At 40.4% G+C, this 19,915-nt stretch overlaps 1 protein-coding gene across 2 annotated transcripts in view; it reads left to right on the top strand.

Moving 5' to 3' along the window:
- KIF4A (kinesin family member 4A) overlaps positions 1-19,915 on the top strand; it is a 351,035-nt gene that overhangs the window by 7,739 nt on the left and 323,381 nt on the right. For both annotated transcript variants that reach the window (XM_053699056.1, XM_053699057.1), the window contains exons 5-11: positions 1,617-1,709; positions 1,793-1,959; positions 15,655-15,749; positions 16,526-16,645; positions 16,771-16,946; positions 17,214-17,275; positions 17,482-17,614. In XM_053699056.1, coding sequence (XP_053555031.1) covers positions 1,617-1,709; positions 1,793-1,959; positions 15,655-15,749; positions 16,526-16,645; positions 16,771-16,946; positions 17,214-17,275; positions 17,482-17,614 — 846 coding nt within the window. The remainder of the gene's footprint in view (positions 1-1,616; positions 1,710-1,792; positions 1,960-15,654; positions 15,750-16,525; positions 16,646-16,770; positions 16,947-17,213; positions 17,276-17,481; positions 17,615-19,915) is intronic.

Consider the following 19,915-nt stretch of genomic DNA (forward strand, 5'->3'; position numbering starts at 1 on the left):
CGGACACTAAAAACAAACAGGCCAGAATTTTATACACACAGAGCTACTAAGAAAACGAGCCAAAAATAATGCGGTTTAAACAATAGCCTATCTTGTTACAGGATATACCATTTAAATAAATTTGCTGTATAAAATAAGCTTACATTGGCATCAGTGGAAGTAATCAAAAACTACATACCATTGACATTAAAATATTAAGTGTGTGTATATAAGATTTTACCTGTATAGCACTGTTCAGGTGCAGATGATCACTTTAGAAATGTAATTGTGAAAACAAAAAGGCAAGAAGTGTATTTTAAGAGGAAAAAGAAAATGAACACAGTGGATATGGAATGAATCCCTACACCAAAGAGCTAATCGAATTGTTAACGGTGAAGACTTATAACTAATATACTTTAGCAGAAGAACTACGCAAATGCCTCTGCCAAGAAGAATTCGTTACCATATTTTCTTGCTAGCTTTCAGACAAAAATATTTTACCTGCTGCTTTTTCCTATGCATAATAAAATGAGTTTACAAGTTTCTCCCAGTGGAGCTTTAAATGTATTCAATATGTTTAACATTACACTTTTGTGATAATGCACTTTATGGGATTCTCCCACAGCTCTCCCTTGTCACACGTGCAGCATACACAGATGTGCCCATAGTCCTCCCCACCCTAAAGTCACTCAGCCAGACGGTCACAACACCCAGTCTGGGTACCAACTAGGAAACGTTAGGAGGCAGGCATGCACAAACCTTGTCTTAAAACATGTGCAGGTTCCAAGCACGTGAAAAACGATTACAAAACCGTTGACACGTTTGCTATAAGTCAAAGCATACTGCAAAAATGCTTAGTGGCAATGAAGTGCATTGAATTCTTACTGCTTAATAAGTGCTCCATGCTGAACTGCTTTGCTCCAAGCTGCCAGTTTTCAGTGACTGTTCAGCTGAATTGATCTGCTTTGCTCCTATGCTCCCAATATTCAGTGATAGTTCCATCTACTCTATCGTGCTCTGACCCTCTCACCTCCATGTAAATCTTGCACACATGCACACTTGGTCCACCAAGTCATAATCTAACTCAATAGACCGCCAGCCGCAACAATTAAAGTGGCTGGCTGTAGATAAGGTACAACAGGGAGCAGATAAGTACCTAAAATTTAAGCGCTAAGCATGAAGTTTAGAGGTGAGTGGTGCCGAGGTGCACAGGATAATTGAGTACTGATTTACTATGTGTTTAAAACCTGCCGAGGGGTTCAACCCAAAGTAGAAGTGCCCACAGTGCAATGTTTGTCCCAGCGCTAACTGCACATTTTGTGTCAAGGGTTGTTTTACTGTTTAACCAGGGCTTATTTAAATAGATAAGAGTTGCTTAAGAAATGAAGCCATTAACGGCTTGAAATGGGATGCATTTTTTTTTTCCCCCTCAACCTTTTTTGTGCCTTTTTAAAGGTACTTAATACATTAAAGCATTTAATTATTGCATAAATGAACAATTCAAACCGTTCTCTCACATAAATAAAACGACTTTTGAAGTGGTTGGTGGAGCACACTGGGTATTTTAATTTTTATATCTATATTAAAAAGTTTTAAAAACTGCTTGATTTTCTAAACCACTTTTAACCATGTTTCAGATCTACAATGAGGAAATTCTTGACTTATTATTCTCTGCTCGTGATAAATCTCCCCAGATAAGTATCCGTGAAGATCCTAAGGAAGGGATTAAGGTATTTACTTTCCTTAGACAAAAAGTAAAGGCCAAAAATTTTCCTAGCTTTTTACTACAAAATAGATTTTGTATTTCCTACAGATATGTGGCTTGACTGAGCGGGATGTTAAGACTGCAGTTGACACCGTTTACTGTTTGGAGCAAGGGAATAGTAATCGTACTGTTGCATCTACAGCTATGAACTCCCAGTCCTCTCGGTCACATGCTATCTTCACTATCTCTATTGACCAAAGGAAAGAGGGAGACAAGTGAGTACCTGGAATACTCCCTACTATGCTTCTGTTCACCTGAGGGATTGACAGTATGTTAAATATCTGTATACTGCATATTTTGACATTTATTATGTTTAAAAGAATATATACATTTCTTATTTTCCTTATTTCAATACATAAAGGGGCATTCAACTTGAAAATATTTTTTTAAAAAGATAGATAATCCCTTTTATTACCCTTTTCCCAGTTTTGCATAACCAACACTGCTATATTATGCATATAAATGCATATACATATATTTTGTGAATTCTTGCACATGCTCAGTAGGAGCTGGTGACTCAAAATGTGTAAATGTGACTGCACATTTTGTTACTGGAAGCAAATTGGAAAGTTGTTTTAAAATTGCATGCTCTATCTAAATCATGAAAGTTTAATTTTGACTTGTGTGGCTTTTAACCAATCAGATCAGTTAGTTGACCCACTTTCCTTTTTATAAATTTGCTTGCATTTGTTCATTAAGCGTATAAGAACTGTAACTATTACATTAAATTATTTTATCTATCAAATGTTTAAATCATATCTTAAACTGCATACACTACCTCTTTGAAGCTTTGTATTATATAAGTGATATCACACATGTCGTTGTTGATTACATAAAGGGACATAATGTATGATATCAATGGAATCACTAGTGACATCACCCTATAGTCAGATGGAACACCTTGGTTTCCCCACACATTTCTTTACTTTTTCAATCCTTCTAAAGCAGGGGTCACAACCTTGTCTCTCAAGATGTTTTGGAACTACATTTATCATAATGCTAAGACATTCTGTTGGAGCTACGGTGGTCAGCCATTGGCAGCTTTCTGAAGTTGAAAATCCTCGACTAGTTCCGAAGGAGAACTTTCATTCTCTAACTCATTTTGAGGGTATTTTAGATTTAAAATTGAACACCTAAGATATTTACTTAATGAGGTTTTAAACACACTAGGGGGCCCATTTATCAAGCTCCGTAAGGAGCTTGTGGGCCCGTGTTTCTCCTGTTTAAGTGTGGTCAGTCCACGGGTCATCATTACTTCTGGGATATTAACTCCTCCCCAACAGGAAGTGCAAGAGGATTCACCCAGCAGAGCTGCCATATAGCTCCTCCCCTCTACGTCACACCCAGTCATTCTCTTGCACCCAACTAATAGATAGGATGTGTGAGAGGACTGTGGTGATTATACTTAGTTTTATACCTTCAATCAAAAGTTTGTTATTTTATAACAGCACCGGAGTGTGTTGTTCCTTCTCTGGTAGAATTTGTAGAAGAATCTACCTGAGTTTTTTTGTATGATTTTAGCCGGCGTAGTTAAGATCATATTGCTGTTCTCGGCCATCTGAGGAGTGAGGTAAACTTCAGATCAGGGGACAGCGGGCAGGTTAACCTGCAAAGAGGTATGTAGCAGCATATTATTTTCTGACAATGGAATTGACTGAGAAAATTCTGCCATACCGATATAATGTATGCTCAGCCTTAAATGCAGTAGTAGCAACTGGTATCAGGCTGTTATGTATGTATATTTTCACTTCAGTATTCTGGGGAATGGCACTTCACTGGGATAATACTGTATGCATAAGACTTTAGCCTAATTTGCAGTGACTAACAACAGGCTTTCTAATGACATTTCATTTATTTGATGTTAAACGTTTTTGCTGGCATGTTAAATCGTTTAATTTTCTGAGGTACTGGGTGGAAAAATGTTTTGGGCACTGTTTTTTTCCACTTGGCAGTCGTTTTATTTAATTTAAGACAGTTTACTGATCTCCCTCACTGTTGTGTGTGAGGGGGAGGGGCCTATTTTGGCGCTTTTGCTACGCATCAAAAAATTCAGTCAGAAGTCTGTCTTCCCTGCATGATCCGGTTCGTCTCTACAGAGCTCAGGGGTCTTCAAAACTTATTTTGAGGGAGGTAATCACTCACAGCAGAGCTGTGACATTGTGACTGACTGTGATAAAAAACGTTTATTTCTGTACTTTTTTTCTGCTATTCAGGGTTAGTTATCCATTGCTAATGGGGGCAATCCTTTGCTTAAATTGTGTTTTTGTTTTTTTTTTACCAGAAAGAATTTGATGTTATAGTTTCTCAAGTTTATTATTTCTCAACTGTCATAACTTTTTTCTGTGCTTCTTAAAGGCACAGTACGTTTTCATATTATTTGTAAATTGCTTTGAAAAGTATTTCCAAGTTGCTAGTTTAATTGCTAGTGTGTTAAGCATGTCTGATTCAGAGGAATATCTCTGTGCTATATGTGCTAAAGCCAAAGTGGAGCCCAATAGAAATTTATGTACTAATTGCATTGATGCTACTTTAAATAAAAGTCAATCTGTACAAATTGAACATATTTCACCAAACAACGAGGGGAGAGTTATGCCGACTAACTCGCCTCACGTGTCAGTACCTGCATCTCCCGCTCGGGAGATGCGTGATATTGTGGCGCCGAGTACATCAGGGCGGCCATTACAAATCACATTACAGGATATGGCTAATGTTATGACTGAAGTTTTGGCTAAATTACCAGAACTAAGAGGTAAGCGTGATCACTCTGGGGTGAGAACAGAGTGCGCTGTTGATAATAGGGCCATGTCTGATACTGCGTCACAGTATGCAGAACATGAGGACGGAGAGCTTCAATCTGCAGGTGACGGTTCTGATCCCAATAGAATAGATTCAGACATTTCTAATTTTAAGTTTAAACTCGAAAACCTCCGTGTACTGTTAGGGGAGGTATTAGCAGCTCTGAAGGATTGTAACACCGTTGCAATCCCAGAGAAATTATGTAGGCTGGATAGATACTATGCGGTACCGGCGAGTACTGACGTATTTCCTATACCTAAGAGGCTTACAGAGATAATTACTAAGGAGTGTGATAGGCCAGGTGTACCCTTTTCCCCCCCTTCTGTGTTTAGAAAAATGTTTCCAATAGACGCCACCACACAGGGCTTATGGCAGACGGTCCCTAAGGTGGAGGGAGCGGTTTCTACTCTGGCTAAGCGTACCACTATCCCGGTGGAGGATAGCTGTGCCTTTTCAGATCCAATGGATAAAAAATTAGAGGGTTACCTTAAGAAAATGTTTGTTCAACAAGGTTTTATATTGCAACCCCTTGCATGTATTGCGTCTGTCACGGCCGCGGACGCTTTTTGGTCCGAGTCCCTGGAAGAGACTCTTGACTCAATAACTATAGATGAGATTTCAAACAAGCTTAAGACACTTAAGCTAGCTAATTCATTTATTTCGGATGCCGTAGTACATTTAACTAAACTTACGGCTAAGAATTCCGGATTCGCCATTCAGGCACGCAGAGCACTGTGGCTAAAATCCTGGTCAGCTGACGTTACTTCTAAATCTAAATTACTTAACATACCTTTCAAAGGGCAGACCTTATTCGGGCCCGGGTTGAAAGAAATTATCGCTGACATTACAGGAGGTAAAGGCCATGCCCTGCCTCAAGACAGAGCCAAACCTAAGGCTAGACAGTCTAATTTTCGTTCCTTTCGTAATTTCAAAGCAGGAGCAGCATCAACTTCCTCTGCACCAAAACAGGAAGGAGCTGTTGCTCGCTACAGACAAGGCTGGAGACCTAACCAGTCCTGGAACAAGGTCCAAGAGTGAGCACAGCACAGAGGTCCGGGTGCACAGGAGACCAGGGGCACTGCCACAGCCCCCCAATAATCTGTCAATGGTATACACAAAGAGGAACTCCAGCACTCCAGTATTAGAAAAAGGCAATTTTATTAAGCAACGTTTCGGGGTCACAGCCCCTTCCTCATGCTGTGACCCCGAAACGTTGCTTAATAAAATTGCCTTTTTCTAATACTGGAGTGCTGGAGTTCCTCTTTGTGTAGTCCTGGAACAAGGGCAAGCAGGCCAGAAAACCTGCTGCTGCCCCTAAGACAGCATGAATTGAGGGCCCCCGATCCGGGAACGGATCTAGTGGGGGGCAGACTTTCTCTCTTCGCCCAGGCTTGGGCAAGAGATGTCCAGGATCCCTGGGCGTTAGAGATCATATCTCAGGGATATCTTCTGGACTTCAAATCCTCTCCCCCAAAAGGGAGATTTCATCTGTCAAGGTTGTCAACAAACTAAATAAAGAAAGAGGCGTTTCTGCGCTGTGTACAAGATCTTTTACTAATGGGAGTGATCCATCCGGTTCCGTGGTCGGAACACGGACAAGGGTTTTACTCAAATCTGTTTGTGGTTCCCAAAAAAGAGGGAACTTTCAGGCCAATCTTGGATTTAAAGATCCTAAACAAATTCCTAAGAGTTCCATCGTTCAAAATGGAAACTATTCGGACAATTCTACCCATGATCCAAAAGGGTCAGTACATGACCACAGTGGATTTAAAGGATGCTTACCTTCACATTCCGATTCACAAGGATCATTACCGGTATCTAAGGTTTGCCTTCCTAGACAGGCATTACCAGTTTGTAGCTCTTCCATTCGGATTAGCTATGGCTCCAAGAATCTTCACAAAGGTTCTGGGTGCTCTTCTGGCGGTACTAAGACCGCGAGGAATTTCAGTAGCTCCGTACCTAGACGACATTCTGATACAAGCTTCAAGCTTTCAAACTGCCAAGTCTCATACAGAGTTAGTACTGGCATTTCTAAGGTCGCATGGATGGAAGGTGAACGAAAAGAAGAGTTCTCTCTTTCCACTCACAAGAGTTCCTTTCTTGGGGACTCTTATAGATTCTGTAGAAATGAAGATCTACCTGACAGAAGACAGGTTAACAAAGCTTCAAAATGCATGCCGTGTCCTTCATTCCATTCAACACCCGTCAGTGGCTCAATGCATGGAGGTAATCGGCTTGATGGTAGCGGCAATGGACATAGTACCCTTTGCACGCCTACATCTCAGACCGCTGCAATTGTGCATGCTATGTCAGTGGAATGGGGATTACTCAGACTTGTCCCCTACTCTGAATCTGGATCAAGAGACCAGAAATTCTCTTCTATGGTGGCTTTCTCGGCCACATCTGTCCAGGGGGATGCCATTCAGCAGGCCAGATTGGACTATTGTAACAACAGACGCCAGCCTACTAGGTTGGGGCGCTGTCTGGAATTCTCTGAAGGCTCAGGGACAATGGAATCAGGAGGAGAGTCTCCTGCCAATAAACATTCTGGAATTGAGAGCAGTTCTCAATGCCCTTCTGGCTTGGCCCCAGTTAACAACTCGGGGGTTCATCAGGTTTCAGTCGGACAACATCACAACTGTAGCTTACATCAACCATCAGGGAGGGACAAGAAGCTCCCTAGCAATGATGGAAGTATCAAAGATAATTCGCTGGGCAGAGTCTCACTCTTGCCACCTGTCAGCCATCCACATCCCGGGAGTGGAGAACTGGGAGGCGGATTTCTTAAGTCGTCAGACTTTTCATCCGGGGGAGTGGGAACTTCATCCGGAGGTCTTTGCCCAAATTCTTCGACGTTGGGGCAAACCAGAGAGAGATCTCATGGCGTCTCGACAGAACGCAAAGCTTCCTTGTTACGGGTCCAGATCCAGGGATCCGGGAGCGGTTCTGATAGATGCTTTGACAGCACCTTGGTCCTTCGGGATGGCTTATGTGTTTCCACCCTTCCCGATGCTTCCTCGATTGATTGCCAGAATCAAACAGGAGAGAGCATCAGTGATTCTAATAGCGCCTGCGTGGCCACGCAGGACTTGGTATGCAGATCTAGTGGACATGTCATCCTGTCCACCTTGGTCTCTGCCTCTGAGACAGGACCTTCTGATCCAGGGTCCCTTCAAACATCAAAATCTAATTTCTCTGAAGCTGACTGCTTGGAAATTGAACGCAAGAGCTGCTGGTGCAATGCTGAATACGGAGAGCGTATTGCTCTCCGCATTCAGCGATGTCTGTCGGACCTGATCCGCACTGTCGGATCAGGTCCGACAGACATGATAAATAGGCCCCTAGGTGTACCCGAGTCTAAACCCTCAGGGGAAAAAGCAGGTACCAAAATTAGGTATGGTAATTTAAACCTTAAAGGGACACTGAACCCAAAATTTTTCTTTCGTGATTCAGATAGAGCATGCAATTTTAAGCAACTTTCTAATGTACTCCTATTATCAATTTTTCTTTGTTCTCTTGCTATCTTTATATCAAAAAGGCATCTAAGCTTTTTTTCTTGGTTCAGAACTCTGGACAGCAGTTTTTGATTGGTGGATAAATTCATCCACCAATCAATCAGCAAGAACAACCTAGGTTGTTCACCAAAAATGGGCCGGCATCTAAACTTACATTCTTGCATTTCAAATAAAGATACCAAGAGAATAAAGAATATTTGATAATAGGAGTAAATTAGAAAGTTGTTTAAAATTTCATGCTCTGTCTGAATCACAAAATAAAAAATTTGGGTTCAGTGTCCCTTTAAGTAAAAACCCCACCTTCATTGGTAGAAAACATAACCAAGGAGTGGGAAAAAGCTTGTGTCCACTTATCTCCTTCTTCAAGCTTTAAGAGGATGTTACCTTTTCCTGTAGTGTCATTTTTAAGTGTGTAATACTGTCCGGACTCCCTAAGGTATATGGTGCCAATTCCACCTTGGCTCTGGAAGATGGTATGTTCTTTAAGGACCCTAGGGATAGGAAGTTAATGGGATGTGTGAGGTCTTTCTTCAGGGAGGCTTTCTTTTCCAACTTGCTGTAGGTATTGTAGTGGCTGGGGCATCCACCTTTTTGTGTGACTCCTTATCTGAACTAATTTTAGTCAGTTCAGATAAAAATGTCTAATTCCGTCATTTGTGATGCCATTATCCAAATCATTCATCTCAATGCCAAGAACTCTGGCTTTGCTGTGTTAGCTAGGAGGGCTCTCTGGCTAAAATCTTGGCCAGCGGACATGTCCATGTTTAGGTACTATCTTTGGCCTTTAAAGGAAAATATTTTTTTTTTTTCTGTGCCTGGATTCCCTCATTTCTACAGTAAGTGTCAGAAAGGGTACCTTTCTACCCCAGGAAAAGAAATATAGAACTAAGGGATGTCCATGAGACATTTTTCACTCCTTTCGTCCGAACAAGACAATTCCTCAACCAAGCTTGAAACAGGAGTACTTGGAAGCCTAACCCAGTGTTGAACAAGAAAAAAAACAGCCTAAGAAATCAAACCCAGACAACAAGTAAGCATGAAGGTTCAGCCCCCGACCTGGGCTCAGGTCAAACAGGGGGCAGAATATCTCTCTCAGGAAGTTTCGGCTTACTCTGTTCAGGAGCCTTGGGTTCTGGAAATCGTATCTCAGGGATTCAAAATAGGGTCCCGATCTCGCCCGCCAAGGGGCAGGTTCTTTCTATCAAGGATCTCTGGGAAGCTGGAAAAAAGAGCAGCCTTTCTACACTGTGTAGAAGATTTGATATTTATGGGAGTTGTTGTTCCAGTGCCTCAGGCAGAGAGATGTAGAGGGTTCTAGTCAAACCTCTAAATCTTTCCCTAAAAGGAGGGAACATTTTGTCCCATACTAGACCTGAAGTGCCTCAACAAGTTCGTAAGGTTACTTTTATGTAAAATGGGAAACTATCAGATCCATTCTTCCTCTTGTACAGGAGGTTCAGTTTATGACCACCATAGATCTGAAGGATGCATACCTTCACATTCTGATTTACAGAGATCAACAGTATCTTCGTTTTGCCTTCCTGGACATGCATTATCAATGCATAGCTCTCCCATTTGGTTTAGCTACGGCTCACAGAATCTTTACAAAGGTACTTGGGGCTCTCCACATTATAACCAGAGCCAAACGTGAGGTTAACAAATTAGACAGTCTCTCCTTGTTAACAAGATACAGAGTAAGAATATTGATTCCCATAGAGCAGTCACTTTTGTAACTGAGTATAGTGCGCAATATGAGGATATATGCAAAATTAAAAAACAAAACAAAAAAACACTATCTTGTCAGCAGATGATAGACACCAAAATATGGTTCAATCATGTCTAAGATGTTCCTATAGAAAATGTAGGACTATTGGCAGTTATGTGTTCCCTACTAAACTACCTGCAGTTGAACCCAATTGGAGTTCATGGTTACTTCACAATGGAATGTTTTTAGATGTGGACATCATAAATGCAAACCCTGCACATTTGGTTAATTCTTTTGTTTCAATGACAACAGGTGAAACGTATCAAATATATGGTTGACACAATTGTAGCAGTACGTATGTTATCTGATCACCTGTGATGAATGCCAGATGCAATATATGGGTTTAACCACTAGTGGTGTTTCTTCTAGGATTAGGGAACATCTTTCTAACATTAATGTGGGCAAATCCACTTCACACACAGTGCAACATTTTGTCAAGCATCACAAAGATTTAACATCCTTTAAATGGTGTGTCATATAAAAGGTGTCTGTCCCAAAGGGAGGTGGTAATCAAGAAAAGAGTGGGGGGAAATAGGTTGGGTGTGTGTATTAAGTAAATAGATGAAAAAATCTGTAAGGACAGAAGATTCAGTTCAATAGTATGTTGTTAAAAGCTGCTGTGCAAATTGACTGTATAAGGTGTATATATGTACATACACTAGGATGGCGGTGTTTCCCCCCCCAAAACACCTCCCACCATTCAGATTCCAATGAGGCAGTAACAGTCCACTGTAGATGAAATTTTGTAATAAAGGTGACTCACCACTCACTGCCTCCTTGGAAAAGGGGCAGCCTTGTTCTTAGATGCTGTGTCCCCTATGTTGGGGATGTCCGTCCTATTCTGCTCACCTCCAGCTTTTAGCAATGATATAGCAAACATGCTTTAGCTGGACATATGAAGTATTTCTTCTTTACAGCATCCGTGGTTTCCCAGCTGTCCCTTTAATGTTGCAGTCTAATGCAGCAAGCTTCTAGCTACCTCTCACAGTATTTATCCTTACCTGTGCTCACTGTCTGGCCTTTTTGAGAACTGCAGAAAAAATGTGTAACAGGAGCACCAGGTGAAGTGATAAAAATATAAATTTTTATTAAATGCAAAAGGGTATATACCCCGGGTAAGAACACACAAAAAAGAAAAACGTAACAAACAGATGAACAATGGCTGACCGGTTTCGGCTGTTGCCTTACTCCTAGCCTGCTTCCAGGCTAGGAGTAAGGCAACAGCCGAAACCGGTCAGCCATTGTTCATCTGTTTGTTACTTTTTTCTTTTTTGTGTGTTCTTACCCGGGGTATATACCCTTTTGCATTTAATAAAAATTTATATTTTTATCACTTCACCTGGTGCTCCTGTTACACATTTTTTCTGCAGGTGGTAATCAAACCAAATTACTGATCAAGCGTGAGTTGTTTTGATTGTCTAAATCTCTTTCTCTCTTTCTCTTTTTCTCTCTCTCTTTCTCTCTCTTTTTCTCTCTTTCTCTTTTTCTCTCTCTTTTTCTCTCTCTTTCTCTTTTTCTCTCTCTTTCTCTTTTTTTCTCTCTCTTTTTTTCTCTCTCTCTTTTTTTTTTCTCTCTCTCTTTTTTTTTTTCTCTTTTTTTTTTCTCTTTTTTTTTCTCTCTTTTTTTTTTTTTCTCTCTCTCTTTTTTTTTTTTTTCTCTCTCTCTCTCTTTTTTCTCTCTCTCTCTCTCTCTCTCTCTATCTCTCTATCTCTCTCTATGACTAATCCGGCTTCCTCCAATCACGGCTTTTCCCCCAGGGGGGGTTATTGCCTGAGGCCATGCTGTGATTGGAGGAAGCTGGATTAGTCATTGAAGAGAGGTTTTCAAGGAGGGGGAAGCTGCTCTTGCTGTGAAAAAAACAAAGGTAAGTTGTTGGTTTTTTTTTTTTTTTTTTTTTTTATCAAAAAGTCTGATTTATAAACTTTGATGAATATAAGTGCCCCGGTTTTTAATAGTATTTTTAAAAAAACAGACTTTCATTCATCAAAGTTTACCTTCACTTTAACATATTAATGTTAAATATTAACATATTAATGTTATTAATATTAACATAAGTGAAGGTTGGTGCTTAGAGTGAGATGAGTGTACACTGTATTAGCCAACAAGCATTGTTTTTTTTACTCTTTTTAAAGAAGCACAGGTGACTGGTAACCAGCAGGCTATGATTACAGCCAGGTGTGTCCAAAATGCTCAAGCAGGTTGCTTACACTCCTCTTCCTGTGATTGTTCCCCTTGGTTGTACCTGAACCATTTTATGTTGGACAACAATAATAAAAGTGAAGTTTTATTTTTATACACTTGGATCCTTGGCGGACTTTTTTTTTTTTTTCTCTTGACTCTCCTTGCTGTAGTCGGACTACAGGGGATTGCGGTGGTGCCAAACTTGGACAACATCTTGGTTCAGGCCCCATCCTTTAGCGACATCTCACACAAAGACGTTACTCTGGTATCTTTGGACGCATGGCTGGAGGGTAAACCTAATAAAGAGTTCTCTCACCCCCAACACGAGAGTGAACTTTCTAGGAATAATCATAGATTCACAGATTAACTCAGGAAGAGGTTTGTCTGCCTGCTGTTGTCTTCAATACACTCTTCAGCGGCTTGCTGCATGGAGGTGGTAGGTCTTATGGTTGCGTTTTCGGACGCTATTCATTTTGCTTGTTTTCATCTAAGACCTCTACAGTTAAAGGGACACTGAACACAAATTTTTTCTTTTGTGATTCAGATAGCGCATGTAATTTTAAGCAACTTTCTAATTTGCTCCTATTTTTTTTCTTCATTCTTTTGCTATCTTTATTTGAAATAGAAGGCATCTAAGCTAAGGAGCCAGCCAATTTTTGGTTCAGAATCCTGGACAACACTTGTTTATTGGTGGGAGAATTTATCCACCAATCGGCAAGAACAACCCAGGTTGTTCACCAAAAATGGACCGGCATCTAAACTTACATTCTTGCTTTTCAAATAAAGATACCAAGAGAATGAAGAATATTTGATAATAGGAGTGAATTACAAAGTTGCTTAAAATTGCATGTGCTATCTTAATCACGAAAGAAAAAATTTGGGTTGTGTCCTTTTAAGTATGCTAGTGCAATATAATGGAAATAATTTTGGACATGTTTCAGGTAATATCTCTGGATCCAGACACTAGAGTCTCTCTGCTCGTGGCTGTCTCTGGAACCCATTCTCCATGGCATGTGCTTCCAGCGCCCATCCTGAGAAATTCAAACAGATGTAAGTTTGACAGGCTGGGGTGCCGTGTGGGGTTCTCTGAGAGCTCAGCTAACCTGGTGTCCCAAAGAGATGAGGCCCAGATAAACGTCCCGGAGCTGAGGGCCATCTTTAATGTTCTACTGTCATGGCCCCTACTACGTTCCGTCCGTTTATTAGATTTCAATCGGACAACATCACTACAGTGGCATATATCAACCATCAGGGCGGAACTCGCAGTTCTCTGGTAATGCTGGAGGTTTCTCGTATTCTTCAATTGGCAGAGATGTACCTATGGCAAATATCAGCCATCCAACTTCCAGGTGTGGAGAACTGGGAAGTGGATTTTTGAAGCAGGCAGACTCTTTACTTATGGGGAATTGTTTCTAAACCAGGAGGTTTTTTGCAAGATCACCAGGTGGGGATACCCCGGAGATAGATCTGATGGCTTCCAGTCTCAATGCCAATTTTGTTTGACGCTTTAGCAGTTCCTTTGCACTTCAATCTTGTGTATCTATTTCCTCCAATTGTTCTACTTCCTCAAGTAATAGCTCAAATCAAACAGGATGGAATTTCAGCAATACTGTTAGCTCCTGTGTAGCCACGCAGGACTTGGTATGCAGACCCTTTGAGAATGTCTGCTCCTCCATGGCGCGCAACCTCAGAGACCGGACCTTCTGGTTCAGTGTCCGTTCAGTCAAAATCTAGATTCTGAGGCTGACTGCATGGAGATTGAACAATCCTCTCACCCCTTTTTATTTACATACAGCCCCTCTTAGTTCACGGTACCTCTAGCTCTTGTCGCCTCCTCTCATCACCTCTCCCTTGCATATAAGTCCTGCTCACCCTTCAACACCACACTAGAGTTACTGCTGATAACTTTTGTGGTGTGTGGTTGTTTTTGTTTTTTCAAATAGAATTAATAGCATTTCATACCCAAATATTGAACCACTTAAAAGTGATGCAGCATAGCCGTAAAAAAGATAAGATTAAAAAAATCACCTTGGCATATGTATCTAAAGAAGATTTTTATGTCAATCTCCTATCACAAACTATTGTAAATTGACTTAAAGGGATTTTTTCTTTCATGATTCAGAGAGCATGTTTTTTTTTTATTTTTTTAAAGCAACTTTTCTATTTTTTTTTTTTATTTTTTTTTCCTTCATTCTCTTTCCTTACTTTTTCAAATAAAAATACAATGTAAGCTTACAAGCTGGCCCATTTTTGGTTCAGCACTCTTGATAGCACTTGCTGATTGGTGGCTTGTAAACTTACATTGCTGCTTTTCAAATAAACATACCAAGAGAACAAATAAAAATTGATAGGAGTAAATTAGAAATTTACTTAAAGGGACAGTCTAGTCAAAATTAAACTTCCATGATTGGGCATGTAATTTCAAACAAGTTTCCAATTTACTTTAATCAAATTTGATTGTTCTCTTGGTATTCTTAGTTGAAAGCTAAACCTAGGTAGGCTCAGGCTAATTTCTAAGCCCATAAAGGCTGCCTCTTATCTCAGGGCTTTTTGACAATTTTGTCACAGTTAGAGGGCGTTAGTTCGTGTGCCATATAGATAACATTGTGCTCATGCACATGATTGGCTAAAATGCATGTTTGTCAAAAGATCTGAAATAAGGAGGCAGTCTGCAGAGGCTTTAGATACAAGGTAATCACAGAAGTAAAAAGTATATTAATATAACAGTGTTGGTTATGCAAAACTGGGGAATGGTTAATAAAGGGATTATCTTTAAAAAAAAATTAAAGAAAAATCTGATGTAGACTGTCCCTTTTTAAAGTTGCATACTCTATCTGAATCATTAAAGAAAAACATTTGGTTCAGTATCCCTTTTAACGCGTCCAATGAGGATGCTTGCCCCAGGACTTTCAGGGAGTTTGCATCTGGCATGTGTAGCAAAGTTACTTTGCATTCCCCATTAGTTTAATGAAATAGGCATGTGCAGCTGGTAGTAAATGAATGCTGAAGTTGACAGCCACGTTTGGCAATTTTTGGAAACCGATTTGTTCTTTTGAAACTGCAACACACTAAAATCTGGATTTGCATAGGTCTTAGTGCTTGCAATTTTTCAAGAATAAATACGGAGTTCTGTTGAGAACTCCATTTCGTCAAACTCCAATCTGACGTCACTTCCGGTGACACTTTTTTATTTTAATATCTGTTTTGCCTCTGTCTGGGGGCCACCACAGACCCTTTGGCATACACCCCAAGTAAACCTTGGGGAAGGAGGTTTACAAGGGGGGCTTCGCCCCCTTTCAACCCCTCAGGCGGAGGCAAAATAGATAGTGAAGATATGCGATTACAGGGCCTATCTTTGACTCACTGGACATGGCCAATCAGATGTATGGAAATACCGGAAGTGACGTCAGATTGGAGTTCTCGACGGAACACCGGCTCCGAAAATTCCTAAATGGGTCCATTTCCCACATTCATTTTCTCATGAATGTCACAAATGCATATGCTTACTATTAAATCTTGTGAGATCAGTAAAATCCTATAAAATCACAGTAAAGCAAAGTGTGAATCCGCATGGACTGTCGATTTGCTGATCATAATCCCAATTATAAGTTTGTAGATCCTTTTAATTTTTGTAAACCTGTTCATTTCTACAGAAGTAACAGCTTTCGTTCAAAGTTGCACCTTGTGGATTTAGCAGGATCAGAGCGCCAGAAAAAGACTAAAGCTGAAGGAGATCGATTGAAGGAAGGTGAGGTCCGAGCTGACACTTGTTAAATACTAATTTTCAAGCCAATTCATAATCTTTTCTAATTGTGCCTTATTTGTCTTGCTCAAGGTGTAAAACTTTGGCTTCCACATTTTTATGGTGTGACTGTGTTCTTCTTTATTATTTGCCATGTTGCTTATCTTATGACTGCAACTAACTAGCTTATGCTGGTAACTAATGCCGTTGTTCTGGAATGGTGGTAACATTATATAAGAAAACTATGTATGTGTAAACAAAGAGTATACACAGAAAAGACTGTTACTTAGGAGCGCTCTATACAGCAACGTCTGAGTAAGGGTAAAACAAAGTCTCCGATCTCCCGCCGCGGCTCAAAGGAGAGTGGGTGTGTACGTGAACCGGAACAGCTGTTCAGTTATGCAGCCAATGCTAGTCTGCTCGCTAAGCCCAAAAAGTCAGAGGCGCACCACAGACGGCAGCACAGGGACTTGCGTTGTATAAAACAACACTTTTTATTGTAGGCAATAATTAAAAGCACAGACAGGGCTCAATGGCCAAACAAGCACACCAGATAAAATCATCTGTTGTGTGACAGGAAACAACCAAACAACCAAAACTGGAATGGGTAGAATGCATTTCAGTTATCAACAAAATGTATTGTGCAGTTTGTATTGGAGGGAAAAAAAATCTAGTTAAGCCATCCATAATACAGTGATGACTTTTCTCTTTACACACGTTTAATGATATAGAATTAACACACATGATTTTTTTTTTGCATTACTTTTTTGGTTTGTTTTTAGGTATAAGCATTAACCGTGGCCTTCTGTGTTTGGGGAATGTTATCAGTGCTTTGGGAGATGACACCAAGAAAGGCAGCTTTGTTCCTTACAGAGACTCAAAACTGACACGTCTTCTGCAGGGTGAGCAGTCATTTCACTTACATGCATATTGCCTGTCTATAATGTTATGATTGTGTAGTTTTAGAACTGTTGTGATTCCTTGTAGTTATTTTGGTTTAATGCAATTCGTCTTTTCTTTTGTTTAGATTCTCTTGGAGGGAACAGTCACACACTTATGATTGCATGTGTTAGTCCTGCTGATTCCAACATGGAAGAGACCCTTAACACACTGCGCTATGCAGACAGGGCACGAAAAATAAAGAACAAACCTATAGTCAACACTGATCCACAAGCTGCTGAGCTTCATCGTCTCAAGCAACAGGTAACTGAACTATATATATATATATATATATATATATATATATATATATATATCACACACTCTCACACACACACACGTCTTTCTAAAAGTATTTAATAATAAGAGTGACGTTTTAGGGACACACTCCCCTTCCTCAGACCTGGCAGTTGTGGATTGGGTGTTTTTTTCTGGACTCTGTGTATGGTTTGAAACAACCATAAACATATACAATTCCCCCCCCCCCCCCCTCTGTTACTGTTATTTTTTTTCCCCTTCTCTCTTTTATAGGTACAAGAGCTGCAGGTGCTGTTGCTCCAGGCCCATGGTGGCACTTTGCCTGTGTTGACAAAGTAAGATTACATATTGTGTCTAAATGATCAGTTCACAATATTCCACTGCAGCTTATGCTGTAACAAAATTTCAGTGTGTTCTCCAATCCCCCCCCCCCCCCCCCAACTCATGTTTACTTGAATCTGTTTGGTGTAGGTAATGGCTGATGGTAGACTTTGTGTTAGTAACTTAGTTTTGTGTTTCTAAATTCCACCTGTTTCCATAGCATGGAACCTTGTGAGAATCTGCAGTCCCTAATGGAGAGGAATAAAACTCTTGAGGAGGAAAATGGAAAATTATGTCGGGAACTGAGCGGAGCAGCAGAACAGACTGCTCAAATCCTGGAAAAAATTATTATGGTGAGTGGAATGACACAAGCACTTTGTACATTTGTTTATTATATAAGAGGTAAATGTAAACTGAGTGTCATGGAACCTCTCTGAGTGTGTCGTGTGTGTGATTGGAAATCAAATATATAGCTGAATAACGTCGCTCTTCCTACTCTTTTTAATTTACAGCTTAATCTCTGTGGCCCTAATTGGTGTTTCCTTTTCCAAAGTAGCTTTTAAGCATTTTAGTCATGTTTTGTTTGCACACATTACAAAATAACTTGGCACTAACATTTCTTTCCAATAGCAATGCGAGTCTACAAATTCATTAATTACTGTTGGGAATTCACTTCCTGGCCACCAGGAGGAGGCAGACGCCAAAGCATTAAGTCTCCCTCCTACTTTCTTCTGTTATGTGTGATCAGTCCACGGGTCATCATTACTTCTGGGATATAACTCCTCCCCAACAGGAAATGCAAGAGGATTCACCCAGCAGAGCTGCATATAGCTCCCCCCCTCTACGTCACTCCCAGTCATTCTCTTGCACCCAACGACTAGATAGGATGTGTGAGAGGACTATGGTGATTATACTTAGTTTTTATAACTTCAATCAAAAGTTTGTTATTTTACAATAGCACCGGAGCGTGTTATTGCCTCTCTGGCAGAGTTTGAAGAAGAATCTACCAGAGTTTTTACTATGATTTTAACCGGAGTAGTTAAGATCATATTGCTGTTTCTCGGCCATCTGAGGGAGGTAAAAGCTTCAGATCAGGGGACAGCGGGCAGATGAATCTGCATTGAGGTATGTAGCAGTTTTTATTTTCTGAATGGAATTGATGAGAAAATCCTGCCATACCGTTATAATGACATGTATGTATACTCTACACTTCAGTATTCTGGGAATGGTACTTCACTGGAATTAATCTGTAAAAAGTATATTAAACCTTTTAATAGGTATTTATTATGTTAAACGTTTTTGCTGGAATGTAGAATCGTTTGCATTTTCTGAGGTACTGAGTGAATAAATGTTTGGGCATTATTTTTCCACTTGGCAGTTGCTTGTTTTAATTGTGACAGTTTCGTTTCTCACTCACTGCTGTGTGTGAGGGGGAGGGGCCGTTTTTGGCGCTCTTTGCTACGCATCAAAAATTTCCAGTCAGTTACTCTTGTATTTCCTGCATGATCCGGTTCATCTCTAACAGAACTCAGGGGTCTTCAAACTTCTTTGAAGGGAGGTAGATTCTCTCAGCAGAGCTGTGAGACTTATATATTGACTGTGATTAAAAACGTTGCTCTGTAATTTTTACGTTTCAAAATTAATTATTGTTACTTTACTAATGGGAACAAACCTTTGCTAAAAGTTGTGTTGTTTTCAGGATTGATGCTTTAACAGTTTTTTTCAGTTCATTATTTCAACTGTCAGTTAATCGTTTAGTGTTTCTTTGAGGCACAGTACGTTTTTGTTAAATAAGATTGTAACCAAGTTGCTAGTTTATTTGCTAGTGTGTTAAACATGTCTGATTCAGAGGAAGATACCTGTGTCATTTGTTCCAATGCCAAGGTGGAGCCCAATAGAAATTTATGTACTAACTGTATTGATGCTACTTTAAATAAAAGCCAATCTGTACAAATTGAACAAATTTCACCAAACAGCGAGGGGAGAGTTATGCCGACTAACTCGCCTCACGTGTCAGTACCTGCATCTCCCGCCCGGGAGGTGCGTGATATTGTGACGCCTAGTACATCTGGGCGGCCATTACAGATAACATTACAAGATATGGCTACTGTTATGACTGAAGTTTTGGCTAAATTACCAGAACTAAGGGGCAAGCGTGATCACTCTGGGGTGAGAACAGAGTGCGCTGATAATACTAGAACCATGTCTGATACTGCGTCACAGCTTGCAGAGCATGAGGACGGAGAGCTTCATTCTGTGGGTGACGGTTCTGATCCAAACAGATTGGATTCAGATATTTCAAATTTTAAATTTAAATTGGAGAACCTCCGTGTATTACTAGGGGAGGTTTTAGCGGCTCTTAATGATTATAACACTGTTGCAATACCAGAGAAATTGTGTAGGTTGGATAAATACTTTGCGGTACCGGCGAGTACTGACGTTTTTCCTATACCTAAGAGACTAACTGAAATTGTTACTAAGGAGTGGGATAGACCCGGTGTGCCGTTCTCACCCCCTCCAATATTTAGAAAGATGTTTCCAATAGACGCCACCACACGGGACTTATGGCAAACGGTCCCTAAGGTGGAGGGAGCAGTTTCTACTTTAGCTAAGCGTACCACTATCCCGGTGGAGGATAGCTGTGCTTTTTCAGA

This window comes from Bombina bombina, chromosome 1, assembly GCF_027579735.1.
Source record: "Bombina bombina isolate aBomBom1 chromosome 1, aBomBom1.pri, whole genome shotgun sequence".
NCBI lineage: Eukaryota > Metazoa > Chordata > Amphibia > Anura > Bombinatoridae > Bombina > Bombina bombina.